The following is a 23072-nucleotide window of genomic DNA, read 5'->3' as shown; positions in this document are numbered from 1 at the left end:
GCACATATGGACAGAAGGTGTAAACCTATTACATTTATAAGTAAACACATTTAGTCAAATAACGTGACAGACTAGGCCTGTGCAGTTGGTATGAGCTGTGCCCAGCATGGGCTCCTCTATCAGGCCTGGTCCTCCTCGCTGAGGAAAGACCCTCAGTCCTCTCCACACCAACAGACTGGACGTCCATCACACGGAGGTTTCTCCCTGAAGTCTCTGCAGCTCTCTGGACACCATGCTGTCTCAATCCGTCCACACTGAATATGAGAGGGGGAAAATGAAAATAATAAATGCTTTAGACAATAAGAAACATAAAGTTGACTGTTGAGTTGCTCAGTTTTTTTAGATTGTCAATACTATTACTGTATAACTAATATATCAGGTTAAGGGGCACCTTCAAGTAAAGATTGGTCTTTAAATACATGTTGTCTTTTGAATTGTTTGTCTAAAGTCATGGATCTAGAACTGGTACTTAGTTTTAATGATACAGTCTGGTTATTATGCTGTTTGGAGGAGGCCTCACAGGTAAGAGCACTAACTAGCTACCATCACATGTACCTTAGCTTGACTTAAACGTATAATTAAGTGATATCAAAATACAAATAACTAATGTCATGCAAACATATTAATATTTGCTTGATTCCAGTGTTGAATTTAGCACAATTGCATACAAACATTAAGGGGTTTTAAGATTCTGAAGTATTATGCTAAAAACTCAATAACTTAGATTATTATTTATAGTTTTGCTGAATAGTTTTATGTCCGCTTACCTTAGAAACGTAAAATGCGACGGCAGTGTGCAGATGGGGAGCATGTTAGCTTAGCTTGGTAGCTTCAGCTAGCTCTGGAACTTCCAGATTATTTGGAGCAGGCTGGAACAGGCGGAAGTTGAACTCTGACGTCACTGTCGAGCCGTTAGTGGCCGACTCCGCCTACTAAGGGCTTCACGGCAACTGCAGATTCCTATGGGTGACGTCACGGACCCTACGTCCATTTATATATACAGTCTATGGTCCATACACATGCCGCAGTTTCTGCGTGTCTGTGTCTTTAGTTGAAAGCCCAGTGGCGATCTGTTCATCTGTCATACTGATCAGACAGTCAATAACTGTGTTGTTATCATTAGCATCTGGTTAGCTAGCTATGCTAACGAATATAAGAAGAATATTAAAAAAGAGAATATAGTAACCGGGTATAAAATACTATATGACAGTTATTAATAAAGAAGAATACAGTTTGAAAGGGGAGTGATTTGTCAAATATCCATACATTAAAAGAAAATCTGCTTACAGTTGTGTTTGGGTGTTGAGAGATGTGTCCATAGATCTCCAGATTGATGCTTTTAACTTCAACATTTAAAAAAAAATCTTCCCAGGGGAGCATGCCCCCTAGAGGAGGTTAGCCCCCCCCCCCACTTAAATCATGTTCACATGGATAGGAAACTAAATACATTTGCACACATCTTGTGTCCATATCTTTCTGTTTTGGTGGTCACGCCACACCCTGCACGTGCATGCATACGCGACTAACGCGAGTCATGGTGAGATATCTGGATTAAGAGGTTGCTTTTTCTTTGCACAGAATGAAATGAATGGGCTGTGATTTTAGTTTTTTTAAGCAGAGGTCAATAATTTATACCTCTGAGCAGTGTTGTAGTGGGGATTTTTTTACTGGGGGGACGCTATTTTAAATTAGGTCATCCCAAACAATGCCAAACAAGTGCGCACGCGCGCAGTGCACTCACAAAACGGGCAGACAGGTCCACAGAAACTACCGGTATGCTTAGTCCTACTTTACTGTACTGCAAAAAGCAGACGGCGCTGTGCTCAACAGACACACACAGACTCAAAACCATGGACACACTGGCACATACGTTACATAAACAATGTATAGGCCTAAATTGCATAAACTACAGTATTGCAACTAAGCAGACAGCGCTGCTTCTCTCTATCTCCACTTTCAAAATCTATTTAAAACTCATAACAAACAAACAAAATACCCAAAGTTGTCCTGAAATTAACTTGTTAAATAAACAAAACGAAAAATATATATAGCCTGCAAACATTGAATCTGGACTGGAAATTATTCTGATTAGGCCTAGCCTACATTGCAAATAAGCAGACAGCGCTGCTTTTTTTCACACACACACACACACACACACACACACACACACACACACACACACACACACACACACACACCACACACACACACACACACACACACACACACACACACACACACACACACACACACCCCTTGCGTTTTGAAGACTGATACATCAGATATGGATGAACAAACTTTGCAGCCCAGTGTCCCAGCTTTGCAGTGTATCCACGGGTATGTCTCTTGTTTCCTCCGCCACATCTCCTCCGTCCATACCTCTGGGAAAGGTGAGCTTGAGCTAGCCAGGGGAACGTTGCTAGCGCAGCTAACGTGCACGTTAGCTAGCATTATCCACGTCTTTAGGCGGCTCTTCTGATGATGTACTGTAGTACTAGTAGCAGCTTCACTTGTAGCTTCGGTGCTGCTAGACTCTTTCTTCTTGTGAATTATATTCTTTTTAGAAAAGAAGTCAAGTAAAAAATGTTTGCCTGCCATTATAGAGCTTTTTCGTTGCGTTCTTGAGGGAAAGATCTGCTGCAAAATCGGCGGGCGGTAAACTGACACACCTCCAGCTCGCCGCGGGGTCACGAGCCTGATGACTAATCGTAATTCTTTAAGGAAATCGTTTTTATTTTTTATTATAATTACTGTGAAATGTATTATGTTTTTGTCATTATTACAACAAATACACACTTGCAACTGATAAGACTGGCAATGATTTTATATTTATTAGACTATTACAACAAATATCATGCTCCAAATAAGTGGGGGTACGGCGTACCCCCGCGTCCAACGCCCACTACATCACTGCCTCTGAGGATATTGTAAAAATTGAAATGGCCCTTGAGAGGAAAAAGGTTCCCCACCCCTGCTTTAAATCAATGGCTTCTCACCTTTTTGGCCCTGTGACTCCTTACTGTAAAGAAATGTGTCCTCCCTGAGTGTTAGCAACCAGAGTACACATGCTATCAAACAATGACTCATTTGTTTGGCCTGACACATTTTTAGATGCCCAAAGATATTGGATTTTCCAGTTGTTTACGAGGGAAAATAAGGGACAATAAACATAGTTTTGTCAGAATTATCTTTTTTCTTTTGAAAGATACTTACTTACTTACTTACTCTGTCTTCAAACAATACGCCTGTACTGCGGGGTACTTCAGTGTGATGGCAACATACAGAGTAAGTGCAACTGTTTTACTGCTGAAGCTGGGAATCATTGGACATTTTACCAATGTTTTTTATTATAAATAATTCTTAATGGTTAATTACGTTAAATGTACCCTGTGTTAAGGACTAGTTGATGAATCAAACAGAAGTTTATAAATTAGTATTGCTTAATTCATTTAATTTAAGTAATCTCATACACACTCCGCTTAAGCTTTTTTATTGAATTGTTGAACTCTTGATTTAGGAGTAAGGAGGAATGAGTTGTAAGAAGGCTCCTCATCACACTTTATGATGAAATATGAACAGTATGAGCAGCTTTAGCACCACCTGGTGAGTTTATGCCTCATCTCTCTTTGGTTATAAATGTTTCTAAATAGGGTAAGCAGAACGTTTTAGGGGACAAGTAACAAAACGTATTTATATGGACCAATAATCAATACAAATGCTAGACTTTAAAAATAATGACACTATACAGATTTAAGAATAGTTCATTCAGATATTCTGCTTAAATCAAAGATTCACATTGCTGGTATTTCTTCTTGTTCATTAGCTTCTGACTTTAAGAATTTCAATGGTTAAAATCATACTTTAGACTTTAGAGTTATTCCAGCTGTGCTTCAGATACGAGTCCAGTCTTCAGCCGTTGATTCAGGATTTGTAAAGATAAGCTTGTTACCTTCACTAGAGGCAGGCCAACTGTTTCCAGACGTTATGCTACACTGCGCTATGAGACAGCTGGCTTCATGTTTGACGCTACCAGGAAATGAGAGTGGTATTAATATTTAGCCAAGTTATAAGTATATTTCCTAAAATGTTAAATGTTTGCCAAAACCATCCTCTGTGAAATACCACAAAGGCTGTGTTCACCATCCAGGTTTGTAAACTGGCCCCTTTTTATCTGATTATTCCATCTGCACGGTAGGATGTGCCTTGCTTTCAACCGTTAAGCAAAAAACATCAGACAGGAAAACGTTATATAATAAGAATTGGAGATAAGAAGGAAATTGTAAAAAACAGTTTAATCAGTAAAAACGGGAGGTGGCTGAGTAAAAGAGACACTTCTCTGTTGGGATACCAGAGTTGATATGATTGACCTGGTGGTGTTGTTTATGGCATGATATCTATACATTAAATTCATATATTTGGAGAAATGGCATCCACATTTATCACATCAATTTGACTGAAAGTCGTAACTAAGATAAAAAGATATTTCCTTCAGACTTTTAAGATACATTTCTAAAAACTGCTTTTGAGTTTATGAAGGAAGTTTTACATATTTACTTTACATTTAAACATATGTCCCCAATTCATTTACAGTCCACTCTGTACAGTAAAAATGGATTACAGCTCAAATAGTATTACAGCACAATTTCGCATTATTTTACAAATGACAAAAGCTTTGTAGCTAATCTATAAAATACAGCTGTTTAGTCACTGAAGTCGAATGAATGCGGTCATCCTTCCAGAAAAAAGAATGAAAAAACAAGAGCGCTTTTATTGTCCATAGAAAATGTGCTCTTAGTGATTTACAAAAAAAAAAGACGTATCAAAAGTCCTTTCCAGCTCTGCACATGCAGGTCTGTCCCCTCAGTCTGTGGGGACATCTGTCAGTGATGAGAAATAGCTTATACGGCATCCACTCGCAGGCAGTGAATCGTTCCTCCTTCTTTTCAAGTTCATAAATCCACAAAGAGCCTGCACTGTTCTGTGCCTCTTGGACATTTGAGGCGTGTAACTCAATAACCTGAGTCTGAACTCCCCCAACAAACTCAGACTGGCACAAACAACAACGGTAAACAACAGAATGCAAACCAGGAAGACGTCACAACGTAATTCATGAATGAAAAAGGAATTTCCCTGAATGTTTGCATGTCTACCACAAAATCCCCCCCCCCAAAAAAACCTTGACCTCTTTAATGTTCCACAGTCTTCAAAACTAAATATATATCCTGGAACAAAAAAAATAAAAGAATCGCCGACAAATCTGGGCAGTAAATAAAAAAAAAAGTGCATTGCTTCAAGTATGTAAACAAAATTATTTCTTTAAAGGGAGAGTGAGACTCGTTCTGTCAGTGTGCGTGAGCCTGGGCCAGTGCAGTGACTCCTGAGGTTTGGCACACATGTATAAACACACACACATTCACACAGTACAACACACACAAACACACTCACACTCCTTCAGAGGATCATGACGACGAGGGGGAATTCCTTCTTTTTCTACTTTTTTTTTAAGGAGAAGTCCGGTGCTGCCTGTTTGCAGTCAGTGTTCAGGAAGGAGGCTCTATGACCTGCAAAAAGACACCCCTCCGTCAGCACAGTCACATGGGGGTGTTGCAGTGGCTGCTGGGAAAACATGGATGAGCATGGATGAGGAGGAGGTGGATGGATTCAGGATGGATGAAGAGGAACGTGTTGAAGACAAATGCAGCGCCACACGAGAAAGAAAAAAGAAAAGAATAAACAGTGAGGCAATGACACACACACACACACACACACACACACACACACACACACACACACACACACACACACACACACACACACACACACACACACACACACACACACACACACACACACACACACACACACACACACACACACACACACACACACACACACACACACACACACACACACACCTAGTGTTAATTTCGTCAGCTATTTTTTTATTTAGTTTTAGTCTTAGTCCTGTGTTAAATTGCCTTTTTAGTTTTAGTCATATTTAGTCACCTTCATCCTGTTTTTATTTAGTCAAGTTTTAGTCGACTAAAAGTCTGAGCATTTTAGTCTTATTTTAGTCGACTAAAACAGTAAACATTTTAGTCAAGATTTAGTCGACTAAAAGTCTGAGCATTTTAGTCTTATTTTAGTCAAAGAAAACTAATTATTTTAGTCTACTTTTTGTCAATGAAAACTGTTGAGTCTTTTTTAGTCATCAGATTATATAGAACATTTCAGTCAAACTAGTCTAGCCAAAACCAATAATTTGTCATTTTAGTATATAAATAAATAAGATTATCTTGTCCTTATTTGATGAAAAACACAGGTTGAATGATTTAAGAATGCAGCTTTGCAGAGAGTATCTGGTCAGGTTTGTGGTGTTTGTACCTCTGTGTTATGGCCACATTGCTTCCCTTCTGATAAAACAATGCATTCGCTTTTTTTCTCCGCCTCATTGTAGCGAAAATGGGCCCAAATATCACATCGTTTCTTTCTCCCAAGCAGTGGTGGCTTTAGACTTTTTCGTTGTCAGTCATTTTGACGGACAGGATTGTAACATTTCCGTCATAATCCATTATTATCCGTCGAGTGCACAATTTATCAATCACTCGCGCTGACGGGGGGGTATTCGGTTAACGCGACCACTGCTCCTAAGCCCTGTTGTTGCCATTTTATTTTCTGTTAAATAAGATTAGTTAGACCAGTGCTTCTCAAAGTGTGGTCCGCGGACCACTGGTGGTCCGTGAGCGCCCCCTAGTGGTCCGTGGGTATATTGGTAACATTTCACATTTGAAATTAATGAATTAATTAAAGTTTTCCGCACTCTCGCGGGAATATCTCAACAATGGAGCGAGCTTAAGTTTCACTTTCGATTGCATGATATAGCCCAGATAAACACCTTCATCACACATGTGGCCACTTGTTTGTACCATTTTCAGGCGATTTGCAAAAAAACGATGTGTTTTGGGATATTTGTGGAGTTAGGTGGTCCGCGAGTGTTTTTTTATTGTTTAAGTGGTCCTTGGTATGAAAAAGTTTGAGAAACACTGAGTTAGACCATGAGTTAGACCCGAGTCTTCCTGACAGTTCATATTGTGCCGCTGCCCGGTGTAATTCAAATGTACCGCCGCGCGCAGCACAGACACAGCTGCTGCTCTGCCGCAGCACCGGAAATGGAACTGCTGGGAGAAAAACTGACTATCAGAGATGTAACGTTATCTTTGATAATATTTCGTCTCCTCATTTTTCGTCAACGAAAGTAAAGAGAGATTTTGTCATAGTTTTTATTTAGTAAACTACATTTTCGTCTCGTCACTTTTCGTCAACAATATTGCACGATGATTTCGTTACAGTTATTGTTTACTGCCGTCGGTGCCGTCTCGTCATCGTCTCGTTTTCGTCATGGAAAAAAAGGTCGTTGACGAACATATTTCGTCATAGTTTTAGTCAACGAAATTAACACACACACACACACACACACACACACACACACACACACACACACACACACACACACACACACACACACACACACACACACACACACACACACACACACACACACACACACACACACACGGTGAAAGATGTTTAAATAATGTAACAATCTGACAGTGATCCTGATTGTTTTAAATGAGGATCAGAGCTTCATGGGATAAAATTAAAGTATAAAAATCTATGATTTTTGAAAAAGAGAGAAGGGCAAAAAAGGTTGATTAGTAAACTATAATTTAGATTTTTATCTTAGAAAAGACCTGCTGTTGTTTAAGAATTTAGCATTTCGAAGATTAATGCCTTTCAGAGACACACGTGCATGTTCACATCTTAAAAAGAACCCCTGATTTAACTTAACCTTGTACAAACATCTGCATCTGCTTATTACTTCCTAAAAATGTAGTAATGAAGGAAATACTCAGATATTTTACTTAAATAAGTAGTAATACAGTTATATGGAAATACAAGGTACATTATTATTGTTTTATATCTTCATTAGTAATAATGGATTGATTAATTATAATATAATATAATTAGTTTGATATATATTGTATCTGAATCTTCAAATTAACTAAATGTAGGGTCTCAAAATTGTACTTTAGTAAAGTATTGAATAGGCTAAATATTATTAATGACTGTCCACCAGTATTTTACATTAGATTTGCATCAATAATTCACCAGATGGGTGTAGTAGTTAATCATACACGCTCTGTTCTTAAAGTCACTGTTAGTGGCCTTATCACCCAGAAGTACATTTACAGTAGGTTCAGTGTTCTGGTTTCAGTTGAATCACAGCGTCTTTAAAACTTTAGGATTCCTCCACACTGAAGTGCAAAGTGTGGGTAACAGCACTATGGATGCTGTCTTCATTTGGTTTAACACTTAAGATAATTAGGTGAATGAGACAGATTACAAGTAATGAAAACCACAATCACTGAGGAAGACGGCACTGGCAGTTTGACGCAGACAGTTGAACAAAATGATGGACAACACTCACAGGTATAAAACAACACTTTACTGCTTATATGTGATGTTGCTTTTTGAGTTATTACTCACTCTGATCCTGACGAGTCCCCGTCCACCGTCCCCGCCTTGATGCTCATGGCGACACCGTTCATCTGATCATGCCGGCCGGGGTTAGCCGGGCGGCGCCGCCCTTCACTGGAGGACGACCCCTGTGGGGACGCCGAGCCGGGGGGGGCGTCTTCACAGAGCTCGTTGTGGATGCGGTTCAGACCATTCCTCTCAACTATAGGAGAGAGCTGCTTCTTCTTTAGGATTCCTGTGGAGGATAACAACAATCAACAAGTTATTCATTATCATTCTTAGAATAATAATTTGCCTGTAATATAATATAGCAGGATAAAAAAATGTCCTAGCGGTTTCCCTTGTGTCATCACCTCAACATAATACTTGATTACTTTTGACTTGATTTATTTCTCAAAATAGAAAATAGACCACGTATTAAATGGTATTTTCTCAACAAGAAAATTGTAAGTGTTGTCGAAACTCAACAACAACATGCAAAGGTATGCACTGAGCTAAAACTCACCTCTGTGGGGGTGGGTGTAGATGTGTGGCAGGCTGGGCAGCAGCGTCGTCATGGCGTCCTGGCCGCGGTCGTCTGATAACCCCCGGGTGTCACGGCCAAGACTCAGCTCCTGATTGGTCGGAGTGTCGGCCTTCAGTCTGTCCGTTCCTGTGAGCTCTCCCTCATCATCAGGCCAGTACATCTTACTCACACTGTTTTCTGCAGAGACAAAGAATACATGACATGTGGGAAAAAACACATGTCACAGTAACTATGACAATTAAATCCTTATAGTTAAACAGGAAGAGATGGGTTGCCTCTCCACAAATACATTATATGTAGCAATAAAATCTATCATTACTGCTGGTTATTGAATGTGCGGTCTTCAAAAGTTGAAGTTACATTAGTTTAAATTAGTCCGATTTAGTGCCTCTCATGCATTAGCAATTCATTCAAATCCCTGTTGTTCTGAAGGTATTTATATATTTAAATCCTGAAACGATTTTAAGAATAATACTCCATTGTTTCCTGATTTCATTTTATTTCCTGAATTTCTGATTTTAAAACAAAACATATTTCTACCGATAACAAGATGTGATGGTATTCCCTTATCGAGGCAGCCAGAAATTAAACATGCCACAACTAATTTGGAGAAACAAAAGCAACATTTTACAATATTTTTTGGTGGAAATACATATATATATTTTTAATAATTCTAAATAACAAACAATAACATATAAAGGTTTAATAAACTGAGGAAGGCTCTCCGTCAGTCCAGCTATAATTTGTATTTCTTTGGAATATTAGTTGGATAGGAAAAGTGATCTAGATGATTTGAAGAGGCAAAGAGTGGGGATCAGTACCGTTTGGCTGTGGTCTCTTGGCCCCATTAGACGCCATGTTTTCCCAGCATTCATTTGGAGAGAGTGGTCCCTCGTCGTCCTCACTGTCGGAGGAGTGTGTGGAGGCATAGGAGCCGCTCTGGTCGTCCTCTAGAGACAAGTCACTGTCCGAGTCACTGTCGTGATCTGAAACAGATGAGAGGAGAGGGTGACATGGCCGTACCGATCACTGCAGTAAACTGAGCGCTGAGTGAGAGTCATGAGAGTATTACTGTCCGGGTGCTCCTTATTTTCATGGAAGAGTGACGTGTGGTCGTTCAGAGCGATGTGCGCCTGGCTGGTACTCAACCCATCGTCCCTGAAAAGACACAAGAAGTCAGTGTACAGCTGCGCCTGTCACTCTGTCATGCAGCATATTATTCTCATCTCACTATTTTTATTTTGTTTTCCTACCTGAGGACAAAGGGCACGTAGCTCTGCTGGCTCTTTCCGCTCTGCATGGTTCCATTCAGAGACACGCTGGAGTCTCCAAAGGGAAGGTGGTACAACCGGCCGTCCATGTAGTTAGTGTTGCATTTGTAGCCCTGCAAAGTATAGATGAGTGGTTTAGGAATTGAAAAACACCTATACAGAGTTAACAGGGAGGGTTTATTATGTGATTTTGTGCAGTCCAGCTGCTAAAAAAAACATCAACTTTAAGCTGGAAGAAATAATTTTATAGATATATTTTTCTTGTTGTCAACAAATCTAAGAGTCCCTCTGTGGGTCCCAGCAAACAGAAACAAAGAAAGACAATTAGAATTAGAATGTACAAACAATCACCTAATAAAAGAACAGCTTATTACTTTGAGAACCACATGTCTGAATTCATGTAGTCACATTTCCCCCTTTCTAGATTTTTCCAAAAAGTTCGTTTTAAATCCACAATGGAAAAACATTTTGGAAAATCAAGTCTTTTCAGTCTGAACTTTTCTCTCTTGGATCCTATGAAGGACAAGATTTAATTTTTTTAATTTAAATGTTCCAACTATTATGGCTTTATTTATTTTATTTTATTATTTATTTTAAGATAATGGCATTATTATCTTTTCTATTGCTTCCATATCAGTACAAAGCTAATTGGTTTCTAGTGAAGATGTGAACGTATAGAAAAACATGTCAAAATGATGAACTTCCATATTAAAAAAACCATCAGAATGGAAAACAGAGGAAAACAACTTCATAATATATCAGTACCTAATACTTATAGGTGAAAGTTATATCTAGACCATTTCTATGCACTTGTTACTTGGTAGTTTATTGTTGTTTGGAACAGAATAATGATAATAACTGATGTTTTTAGAAAAGCTCCCTACATGACACTCATGCTGAGCTCTACATCAGTGTCTGTCTGACTGACTGGAGTATTTTCGGTGAGGGACTCACAGAATTCTTGGATTTGATCATATGATCGGGGCGCTTGCGGTTGCAACAGTATTTCATGGCATTCCTTGCTTCCTTGTTGAAGACTATGCGGAAAAAGAAAATAAACGGACCCTGTGGTTTGGGGACAGAAGAGGAAAGAGGGTCAGGAAAAACGACAGAAATAACAAATGTAAACAGTTTAGGCGGGAAATGGATGGCTCACCTGCACACAGTTGAAGCCAGCGAACAGGTAGTGGAAGATGATCATGTCGCTGTTGACGGAGAGGAGCGCCAGGAAACACGTGACGGAAACCAGGAGGAGCACGCCAGCTGCCGTCTTCAGGCCGGAGCTGCAGGATCACATGAGAAGTTAGTGAGGAGCTGTGTCAGGAGTGTTTCTGCAAATTCATTGATCTGAAGATGAAGCCTGATGATAAACGACCAGCAGCCAACATCAGAAGTGCAGTAAAATCAGAGAAACAGAGCACGTGTTGTCCTGTGAAGAGCTGTGATCACGAACACAAACAACTGATAACTGTGGTGCAACAAAGCCCCTAACACTTTTCATCAGGACCGTGTATTTGCTGTGAAATGTGGAAGATTAAAAAGCCTATGGTTTAAAAAAAGAATCATAGAATAGTAAGGACGATCAGGCAGGTTGATGTATCCTTGGGCAAGATACTGGACAACGGTGTGGGAATGTCTGGGAATTTTGGTTTCCAAGAGCAATTGGCACTGCTCTGTATGAATGGGGTGTGAAAGAGCTATATAAGTACAGTCCATTTACCATTTAGGTCATGAAAGAAATAATAACATGTATTTATAGAAAAAGGCAGAGTATAGTAAGCTATACAAATGTATAAATATGTCCTGAAAAATCGTAGTATTTTAAATAATTTTTAAAAAATCATAAAAGTCATAGTAAATGTTACTGTGTAAAGATGACACCACCATCAACAACTGAAAATAATGTGTTGTGCAATTAAATATTGGACTATTATGATTTTTATAATCAAACGATAGTTTGGTCTATGAAATGTAATTTTTTTTTAAAATAGCCAAACTGACGTCCTTTATCCAGGTATTGTATTACAGAGAAGCAGCAAATCCTGCCCTTGTGAAGCTGGAAACCTGAATTTATATACATATATATTATTTTATACTATTTTATTGAAAAAATTACTGACATTTTAAAATTAATAATAGTTTGCTATGATTCCATCTGGAGCTACAGAGTACATGTAGAGTACTACATAACTGAGCTGTTGATAGGGTGGATCAGAGGAAAAGGTCTGATCTGATGTCAGTGTGGATCGTTTGTGTCTTGTTGATCCAGTTTTACTAGAAAGTTTGATATTCCAGGCTGGGAATTTCAAAGACAAAGCCTAAATATAACTACATCAGCAAAATGTCTTATATCATGTTGGTACACTCACACACGAGGCTCTTTCTTCTCCATGCTGAGGTGTTTCGTTGAGCAGGAGGCTCTGGACGACAGGATGTACAGGAAGACGTTCATCTGCAGACACAAAGTCAAACTGCATCACTGCTAACATCCTGGCACAAGTCCTCTTTCTGTCACAGTCATGTCTAATATTTTCTTTACACACGCAAATGAACAGAGACGGGTGTGTTCCCTGTCACAACAACACCTGAGTCAGCATCGTGAGTCAGCATGTTTGGACTGTCGGGCATAGATGATACATATATAGATTGTGAAACATACTAACACAGCTAAACTTCCTGCATTTAAACGTTTATGACATTTTTGATTTGATATACTTTATTAATCCCCGTGGGGAAATTGTTTCTCTGCATTTGACCCATCCTAGTGTTAGGAGCAGTGGGCAGCCATTTTGAACAGCGCCCGGATTTTCTTCATTTTTTGTATTTTATTAGTTTATGTGAGCCTTTAAAAAGTGATGGATGCTGCTGTTGTCATGTGTGTAAGAGATGAGACAACAGTCTGGATGTGCAGGACTCACCGACACCACCATGGCGATGGGTCCAGCAAAGCTCCAGATGAGAGTGTCGTACATGGAGAGCCAACAGAAGTCAGGGTTCCCGTAGCCTTCAGGGTCCAGTCCCACCGCCAGACCTGCAGTCCAACAGAGAAAGACCCATTGTTTGTATTGTGTTTTTAATACCCGCCTGACCCCGGAACAACTATGTAAATAGGCTGTTTATCAAACTCAATAGTTGTGTCCAACAGTAATCTTCTTAATTTATAACAGATAAAAAATCTCTGATACAGTTCCTTGGATTTGCTGAAGCCAATCTCTGAGTTTGGGGGTTTCTGTCCAAGGTGCTCTGATCACCACTGGAACCACTGTTGCCTGCACTTTCCGAATCTTCTCTAGCTCCTCTCTGAGCTCCTGTTATTTCCAAATATTCTTGTGTTAATTTTTCCTAATGTTGCGGTTGCTTGGGATCGCTATATCCATAACCATTGCCTTATTCTGCTGTTCGTCTAGTTGGTTAGCCATTACCATTTTATCAGAGTCTGTATCTGGAAGTCCCACAGGATCTTAGCTTTGTCTTCTCAGCCACCCTTCTTTAGCCAGTAGGTTTGAATTATATTTAATTATATAAGTGAAAATGTTTTCTCTATATTTCTATAAAGTGTTATGTCTCCAGATAGATTTCTCTAACTGGTAGGGCTCAAAACTTGTAATATGCTGCTTTTAGAAATGTAAGATCCTACAAGACACACATTGGATGAGGCTCTCCCTCGTACAGCAGGTGTCTCTTGGTGATTGTATTTGTGATTATACGAGGGTTCTGACCTGTGATGAAGGCGGGCACTCCCCAGCCAATCAGGTAGTAGAATCTCATTGGTCCGTAGTTGATGTCTCGCACCTCGCTGATCATGCGGTAGACGTGCAGCCCCTCCAAGAAGAGCCAGGAGAAGGTGCAGAGGTAGAAGAAGTGCAGCAGGATAGCCATGACTGTGCACACAAACTGCAAAGAAAAGGAGGGGAGAAACAGATACGGACGTTTGAAATATTTCAAGATTAAAAGATACATCAAGTCACATAAATATAGAACAGAAATATTTACCGGGTTGTCTGCCTGGTTGATGCCCAGTATGAAGATGAGCTCAGAGAAGAAGAGAGCGACGCCTCCATTGCTGATGATGCTCGTCTTGTTGCACTGCATAGCTCTCAGGCAGAGGAGGAATATCGAGGTGAGGAAGAGGAAGCCCATCGTCACTCCCACTGTACTCCACGTCAGTATTTTCACTGGCAGAATCTCTCCGTTCTGACGCAAACATCACGATTTAGAGAACAAATATAAATCACATCTATTGTTTGCTTAGTGTATTATTTTATATGATAATTTAAACTTATGTAAAGTGTCTTTAGGTACTATTAACAAGTGATCTATTCATAAATGATTATTATTATTATATATTTATCTCAGGTTTTAGTGAAGTGTCATTTTTTAAGTGTTGCTCACCTCTCTTCTGGAGATGTCCATGAGCACCGCGAAGCTGGTCATGTGATAACACTGACAGCTGATGTGGGTGTTGTTTCTGAAGACGACCTCGCACCCCTTCGCTGACCAGCCGCCATTCCCGCCACTGAAAATAAACACAAAGTGCAGAGGACGAAGTGAGAATAACACAATTTCATGTTTATTATTATCTCTGTGTGTCTTATTGTAATGTTTAATCCTTTACTTATGCAAGGGGACTGGATAATCTTCTTAATATTGTTTGTTTTTCCCTTAAAAATGACACTGTGATGCAACAAACTGAATCGGTTTCAAAACTAAATGTAAGAAAGTGATTTATGTAAGGTGTACTTTTGATGACCCTTGGATGATTTGCAGTTATATTGGACAGATCATCTTGACATGGTGTGTGTCTGCCAGTCTATGGTGTCTGCACTCACAGTATGGTGTGGTTCCAGAAGACGCAGATGGGTTTGGAGCGCTCCTCGGTGGTCACCAGACGGAACTGCACAGTGATGGGTTTGTCCAGCGTGTGCTGCAGCAGCTCGTCGTTGTCGTGCACCGTGATGCTCACCACCGGCGTGTTGATGACCGGACGCTTGGGCACCCTGATGGAAATGATAAAAAGACATACAGGGAACCGTTTCACTCAGAGGGGATTTATGTAATCATTGACATCATGTGTCCTCTTTAAATAAAAACAATGGTACAAATCTTAAATATCAACATTTTCAGTTTGTCAGGACAATCTATTTTGGAAAAAAAGATTAAAACAAAGCTCTAACGGCCTAATAAAAAGAAAATAATCTGAATTGAATATGAGCAAAGAGGAGATTCACTGATATTTGAACCATTCAATTAAAGTCACTTTATGTTATCCTTGTGGAGGATTAGCAGGGAATCAAGTGCATCAAGTTAAGATCCTAGAGACTGTACAATCACTTTGCTTCATGGCATCTTTTTATGTTCCAATCACCTTACACAGGGCCTGGCCAACTTGTGGCCCCACGCAAAGTTATATGATGAGGCCCTCTGTGTCGCGAAGACGACGGGCACGCTACACTGTAGGTGCGCCGCGTTTGCGCTTCAGATGAGGCTCCCTCTTCAAAATGAGGCTCCCTCTTCAAAATGAGGCCCCCTCCGCGAGGTGAGGCCCCACGCAGTCTGCGTGATCTGCGTGTAAGGAGGAGCGGCCCTGACCTTACAGGTCATGATAATTATGACCTTGATTATTTGTCTGACCTTCATATTGCTGTTGTGTTAACAGTGTGTTTGTTTATTTAACATTTTATTTCAGCCAACATGTGGCCATGACAAAGGTTAAAAGGTCTCACAATAACAATAATATTGTTTAACGCATAACTTCTGGGACTACAATTCGTCCAACAAAAGTATCTATAACGCAGCTCTGACACAGCTTTATTATATAATATATTAACCGTTCTTACCGCAGACTCCTCTTGTCAGGATCGTAGCTCTCTGGTAGCAGCGAGGCCAGGCTGTGGAAGATGATCACACTGGCGATGGCGTCCTGCTGGTTGTCCTCAGGGTGGCGTCTCTTCCTGTTGGACGAGCGGTTCCTCAGCGAGGACTCCGGGAAGACGTCCAGGTGTCTGTGTCCCTTGGCGTCCACAGGCAGCTGGAAGACTGAATCGGGCAGCGTGACGGCCGTCTCCAGGTCCGCAGGACGAGGGCCCCTCAGGGACTGATACCGCGGGAGTTTGGCTCCGGCGAAATTCATCTTTTTCAGACGGTCCACAGAGATGACTGCGAGAAAAACACAGACAGGCAGAGAGCTGAGCTGATGAAACTGGACCCCTTCTTTAACCAGATAATTTAAGCCTTCAAATCATACATTTTGAGTCCAGAAAATATCAGATTTAGCCCAAAAGTAATTACAGTGCTTAAAGGAGGGACACTATTTATTAATGTTTTATAAGACTTAAATTAATGCTGAAATTATTAGTCAATTGATCAATTAGTTAATGTTTTGAGAGTTGGGACCGTGTGGAGAAGCTAGTAGATAAATGTGTCAGTAAACTGGATCTATCCTGCAGTAAAATACCCAGTGAGGCTTTGGCAATAACACGCTGTGCTTCCTGGTGAAGCGCTCACCTATGTGTGGTGTGACTATGGTGAAGGGGCTGAGGTAGGTTTTCCTCATGTTCTGTGCCAGTGTGTTGGCGTAGTCCTCGTAGTGGCGCAGCAACGCCGCTGTGCCGCCCTCCGAGTGCTGGATCAGCTCCCAGTGCGTCCGCGTGTCTGGATCCAGGATGGCACTGCCCACACGGACCAGATTCTGCAAGAAAAACAGCGAGCGGTCAGTGTGACAGGAGGCCACAGCGGAGAGCGAAAATTAGTGTGAAGTCTTCCCTGTGGATACAGCATGAAAGGCTGGAAAGTCTGGCTTTTTTTTGTTCAGTGCTAAAACTGCAGAAATGCTTTGTTTTTATTTAGTTTCATGTGTTGTGAAGTTTCCATAGAGCTGTGTTTGTTCACCTCAGTGAAGTGGACGTCCTGCGTAGCGGTGAGGTTGAAGCCCTGCTGGGTGCTCTCGTGCTGCAGCAGACTCTGTGTGAGCCGGTACGCCACTTTCACATCACTGCCGTAGTACTTCTCCGTGTGTGAGGTGGCGTTGGCCAGCATGGCTGCCGTCTGCTGGACGTGTCCAGAGTCCAGGAGCGAGGCGTTGCGGGAAATCTTTTCAGACTGGGGGAAGAAACAGAATTCATTACTAAAAACATACATAGGAAAATGTCTCAATAAAAATATTAAAAACATGATTGCTAGATTTCTAAATGTAAAATCCCTCGGGCCTGTTTAAATCACAAGGACCATATCCACAACTTTGCAGACAAGGATGTTATTTTTGGAATTGGTACATTGAAAAACTGACAGGGAGAGAATACACACCAGGACTTTGAGCTTGCTGAAGGTGACGGAGGTACAGTTGAAGAGATTGGGAGGCAGCCAGCCCTTGTGCTCATCACAGTGACGGATTGCAGTGCCTGAGAGGAAGGAGAAACAGAGAGAGAGGGGGGGGGGGGGGGTTGTCAAATGAGAGGTGAGGACTGCAGCTTGAGGCAAGTATATATTGCCTTTATTATATGGTAATTAGAGGAGCTGCCATCATACCGAGCGTTCCCCTGGGACAGTGAACGGCAGCAGGGAGACCGAACTTGGTCCTGGGCCACCAGATACCAGCCTCGATGGCCTGAGGGCAGCTGTCATAGATCACTGAGAGAGATGGAGCAGGAAGGAGAGCAGAGATGATGGTGATGAGGATACAAATGGAAAAGGGTTTAATATACTTGTAGCTATAATAAAGCAGGGATTATGAATGAATAATGACTCTACAATAATCTGAAGCATTCTGACCTTCACAGCCGCTTGGAGAAACCTCGGCGAAGGGGTTGTCGCAGCGGTCACACTGGCGCCCGATGACTCCGGGTTTACACTGACACTGGCCGCTCTCTCGGTCACACACTCTGGAGAACGAGCCCACTGGGTAGCAGTCGCACAGCAGGCAGGTGTCGCTGCTCTCAGGACGGTAGTGGTTGTCCTGGAAACGGGAGAAAGTTGCTGATTTAGAAGGTGAAGCCCACAAATATTATTGTTGAATTATCTGTCAATTGTTTTCTTGATTGATATAAGTTGTTTGGTCTGTAAAATGTCCGAAAAGTATTTGGATCATTGTTTCTTTAGCCCAATATGACGTCTTCAAATGTGTAGCTTTGACCACATCTTAAATATAATAAGTTAAAAAAGAGGCGTAAGGAAACCAAAAGCATGAATCAGATAATTGAACATATTTTTTCTTTAAATCTCCAATACATGAATTGATAATTAAAAAATTTAGGAATTAATTAATAATATTTATATACAAATTTAAATGTATTAAAAGTTGACCTATTTATCTTTGCAGATTACCTCTTTATTATTTGTATTATAATAATAATAACATTAAGAAGAATAAAGAAAATATATCTAATTAAACTCAATAAAGTTTGAATAAAAAAACCAATGATCTATCTCTAAACCCCCAAACCTTTTTTCATGTTTATTTGTTGCAGCTCTCTTTCAAATAGACAGAAAACTTAATTTTCTTAAACACACTGCTGTTTATTGATTTCCTGTATACTTGCTTCACACACAGAGTACTGTAATTAATGTGTGGTATCTATGTAATTGAGAAACAGTTGAATACGTTTATTAGACTAGTCTGTCTGTTACAGAGCGATGACGCAGAGCTGCAGGTCGGCACACGCTCACCTTGCAGCGGCACTCTCCGCTCGTCTTGTTGCAGTCAGAGTCGAAGCCTTTGTCAGTCGGACAGTTACAGGGGCCGCACGTCTTGTGACCCCACCAGCCTCGGGGACACGGCAAGTCGGTCCTGGAGGCATAACGTTGATTCATTTTAGAGTAATAAAAGACACAAAACAAGAAGAACCACAACTGACACAACATGACAAGCACAGACTTAGATTGTGGTTTTGTATCACACTTTTCCTAACTACGCAGTTCACTGCAATTAACAAACAGGCATCTGGGTAAATCCAACTATTGTCCTTATTTGAAAACTCTATTTGTGTGCACATGTTAACATAGTCAGTGTACAGCTGGAATATAATTGTTCAGTTTTTTCACAATTATGAATTAAATGATAAAATATCTAGTATTTCTCTGTCAGTTATTAATCTTAAACACAGATGGTTAGCATTGGATTTGTATCCTACAATCCTATATCCTTGATATTGACTATTCTTTTTTTCAATTAGTTACCAAGACATGAAATGACCTTTATAAAGACTGTGGCCGTTTCTCAATCGCAAGTAAAACTGCTGCAGAGCAACTATTTCAAGTATACTACGAGTGGTGCCTTCTGCATTCTGCGCCACTCTATGACGTAGTATACTTGAAATAGTTGCTCTGCAGCATGTGTACTCGCGATTGAGAAACGGCCAGAGTACTTTGGCTATATCACTCAGCCCTAACAGACACACATTTGAAAGTAAATCGGGAAAACTGTACTTTTTCTCGCAGTAATGGCCGAAGTAGTGGCTGGGACAGTCACACGTGTAACCACGAGGGGAGCTGGGCTTCCTGCTGCAGGTTGACTCGTGCTCACACGGGTTTAACGAGCACACATCAGTGCAGTTGCTGCCATGGTAGCCTGTAAACAAAGGGGAATGAGCTGTTGTGATGGAACAAAAAAGGTATGGCCAATAAACTGTGGTAAGCAGAGAGAAAGAGAAAGATTTATGTGTATGAACTTTGTTACTTTTCTGTGTTGCCATTGAGCTTTTACAGACATCATTGTGTATAGGCTGAAATAATATTTACAGCAGTATGAACCCCTGCAAACGTTAGGACCATGGTTTTGTGTTTCTGAGCAGTGCGTGGACTGACCGGCGAGGCAGGTGCAGGAGAAGGAGTCCCAGTCGTCGCTGCAGTAGCTGCTGAAGGGGCAGGGGTTGGAGCTGCAGGGGTCGGGCACGCTGCAGCCCGGCTCCACGTTCACCTTCCTCGCCTGAGACAGACTCAGAGCCCCGCCCACACGCAGACCCTGGAGGCAAACAAACAATTAATCACACAAAGGTATCCTTGGAAACACAACACAGTAATGTGTTTGCGAGCAACACTTAGAGGTTCAAAAGAGTAAATGATCCTGTGTTGCAAATTGCAATTTGGTGAAACAGGCAGCGGGATTTGCGATTATAAAAACACTTTAAGTCTGTGTGCATTTTGTGTGCTCTGGTATTAATATATGTTTAGCTGCACTCCATCATTAAGTCAAGAAGTTCAAACTTCAAACAATCCTGAGTTAGAATGATTTTATATCAAAGGGCAAGTAGAAAAGGGTTTAAAACAGAAGGAAAAGTTATTTAAACCAGTGGATTTAAATGTACAGGTTTCAACAGATTATTAATGACTGTTTTTTTACACCTAGTCTTTGAATACTAGGCATCTAAATATGTTTTTCTTCAATCAAATTTGACCAAATCGAGATTCCTTTTGATCTGTAAAACACTACAGCAATACCTTCTAGTTGAGATCCTTAGTGTAATACCTTCAGATATCTGCTAGACATGATCACAAATGCTCATACGAGTAAGGGACTACAGAAGGGACGGACCTGTATACAGCCACGGAAACCATGCTGAATTTTCCCATCAGGCATTGCCACACCACCAACGCTCACAGTCTTCAGCTTGGAGTCTCGCAGCTTCCCGTCCACCTCCATACTGGCCTGAAGAGGAGCATGGTAAAGATTTAATGTCTGCAAAACTACAAGATGTGATTCATGGTGATTGAGAGCAACAAGGACACATCCACTCACCAGGTAGAGCCCCTGATCTACAGACAGCACAGCCTTATGGTGGCTGGACGCCCCCCCCACACTGCTGATATCCAGCTGCAGATGATGCCAGTCCCCATCGTTTACCAGCACCTCCTCCACCCGGGACAGAGTGGAGTCTTCCCCTCTGTGCAGACCCATCAACACGCTCCCCCCGCGCAGCTACAAAGGCAGGGAGAGAGCCGGGGGAAAAGGAAGGAAACAGCAGGAGGGAGATTGAATCGATGTTCAACAACAGAGGAGAAAAGAGACTGGCAAGGTCAGCAGAGTATCACATGATGAAGAGAACCAGAGAATTCTGACTGTCTTTTTATTCACGCAGTCAAGTTCAAACCTCAAAACATCACAGGTGTGCAGAGCTGGAAATAGATTATGGGAGAGTTATGCAACATCAGAGAGGCGTCAGTCTAGACGAGCTGAAACAGTAACTAGACAGAGATGCTACAATGAGCATGTGATCATTCGGGTTTCTGTCTCAACATCGTCTGATTCAGTCAGTAACTCAACCGGCCAACAGGTGGAGCCTCAAGCCTAAAATGTTTCATCTTTTTGAAACTACAGGTGTTGACTGATTTCATGCCAGACCTCACAACCACCAAGAACATTAATATTTTTCACTATTTCAATTTCATTCAGGTGATTTATCTTGTGATCAGATTAAGAGACATTACAAAATAAATAACCGAGAAGTCTTTCAACATTTTGCTTTTTTTGTCTAATTAACATTTTGCCCAAAGCTAAAAATGAATGCGTTGCAACATTTCAGTGTCAGTAGAACTGTCTGCAGATGGATGATGGATGAAGGAAAGGAGTGTAAGTGTGTCACTGCTACATGTTGCTCTCACCTGCAGAGTGAGGTTGTGCTGCTGGCCGGCGGAGATGTGCAGCAGTGTGGCGCTGGCCTGACGCGTTCGAAACATCAGCTCCACGTGCCAGGGGACCGAGGCGGCCGCCATGTTGTTCCACTGCAACAGACTGTTACCCAGGAAACGCTGCGGGCTGGCCATCACTGGAGTAAAAAGGTGTTGAAAAACCGGATAAATTGTTAGGAGAGAGTTAGAAGTAGGAAAAAGTGATGAGGATAAATAGAGAGTTTCACAGTGAGGCAATGCGGTCAATCAGCAAGTCCAGTCTGTTCTCTGATCACGTCCAAGTAATCACAGCAAAAAAATGCATGAGACATAGTCTGCCAGCTTTTATATGCCGTCTGCAATCAAATCAAGCGTTCCAAAAACCCAGTGAGCATTTGCCTTGAGAAAAGAAGTTTAAAAATGACCATTGTCCCCAATGCCCCAAAATGGCTTTGTTCACTGTCTTTTCAAAGCAGGATTGGCAGTAGTGACTCTTTTTTTTCCTATACTTTGTTTTAAATATATCATTTTGGATTCATTTGGAAGCCTAACTAAGAATCCACATCCAACACCACACCACAGCCACTATTGAAAATCCCAGAGAATTATGGTCTAAATGTGAACTTTTAATCAAGGTCTTCAAATAGTCAGTAAGAAAATATCAATTTGTCTTCAACAACCTTTTAACTTAGAAAAATAATGTATTAAAATATGATTCAAGTCGCCTTTCGTTCAATTTCTTTCCTTCATGTTGTTAAATGTGATCTTTGAGGAGGATTTATGATCTCATAACTTTGAAGTCCATTCAGGGCCCAGACCTGCAAACCTCCAGTGCAAATACAGAGCATTTACTTTCAAGTCGTTAACCGTTGAATCAGAAAGTATTTGTGCACTGATAGATTTAGGATTTTTCAATGAGGCCAAGAGAGTAGATGTTATCTTAAGTCTTTTTAACAAAGGAATTGAATTTATTTTGGCAAAAACATATTGGACATAAATTATCCCTCAAAGCTGTATATTTGTATCTTACACGAGTATGAAGGGAATCTTTAATAACTCAAATGAGCACTCTAAATGCTTGAGTGTAGCAGTAAAACATTAATTAAACATCATTTTGAATGCAGTTGTACCGGTGTTGT

The 23072-nt window shown here is 40.9% G+C and overlaps 1 protein-coding gene across 4 annotated transcripts in view; it reads right to left on the bottom strand.

Annotated features, from left to right (window-relative positions):
* Window positions 1-4273: 4273 nt before the first annotated feature.
* celsr2 (cadherin, EGF LAG seven-pass G-type receptor 2) overlaps window positions 4274-23072 on the bottom strand; it is a 77278-nt gene continuing 58479 nt past the window's right edge. Inside the window, exons 9-34 of one of the 4 annotated variants that reach the window (XM_034083549.1) lie at window positions 21928-22091; window positions 21065-21244; window positions 20861-20974; window positions 20134-20290; window positions 19756-19897; window positions 18997-19117; window positions 18103-18286; window positions 17860-17961; window positions 17638-17732; window positions 17224-17433; window positions 16840-17023; window positions 16173-16491; window positions 15165-15332; window positions 14728-14851; window positions 14329-14529; window positions 14055-14229; window positions 13254-13366; window positions 12705-12787; window positions 11492-11618; window positions 11290-11400; window positions 10318-10448; window positions 10137-10222; window positions 9886-10050; window positions 9044-9241; window positions 8548-8773; window positions 4274-5616 (exon numbers count right to left, since the gene is read on the bottom strand). In XM_034083549.1, the coding sequence (XP_033939440.1) occupies window positions 5592-5616; window positions 8548-8773; window positions 9044-9241; window positions 9886-10050; window positions 10137-10222; window positions 10318-10448; window positions 11290-11400; window positions 11492-11618; window positions 12705-12787; window positions 13254-13366; window positions 14055-14229; window positions 14329-14529; window positions 14728-14851; window positions 15165-15332; window positions 16173-16491; window positions 16840-17023; window positions 17224-17433; window positions 17638-17732; window positions 17860-17961; window positions 18103-18286; window positions 18997-19117; window positions 19756-19897; window positions 20134-20290; window positions 20861-20974; window positions 21065-21244; window positions 21928-22091 (3905 nt within the window). In that variant the 3' untranslated portion in view covers window positions 4274-5591. The other 3 variants (XM_034083550.1, XM_034083551.1, XM_034083552.1) reach the window with 3 other exon arrangements.

This window comes from Pseudochaenichthys georgianus, chromosome 5 (assembly GCF_902827115.2).
Source record: "Pseudochaenichthys georgianus chromosome 5, fPseGeo1.2, whole genome shotgun sequence".
NCBI lineage: Eukaryota > Metazoa > Chordata > Actinopteri > Perciformes > Channichthyidae > Pseudochaenichthys > Pseudochaenichthys georgianus.
The sequence above is the reverse complement of the archived record's forward strand: the minus strand, read 5'-3'. Positions and strand labels throughout refer to the sequence as shown.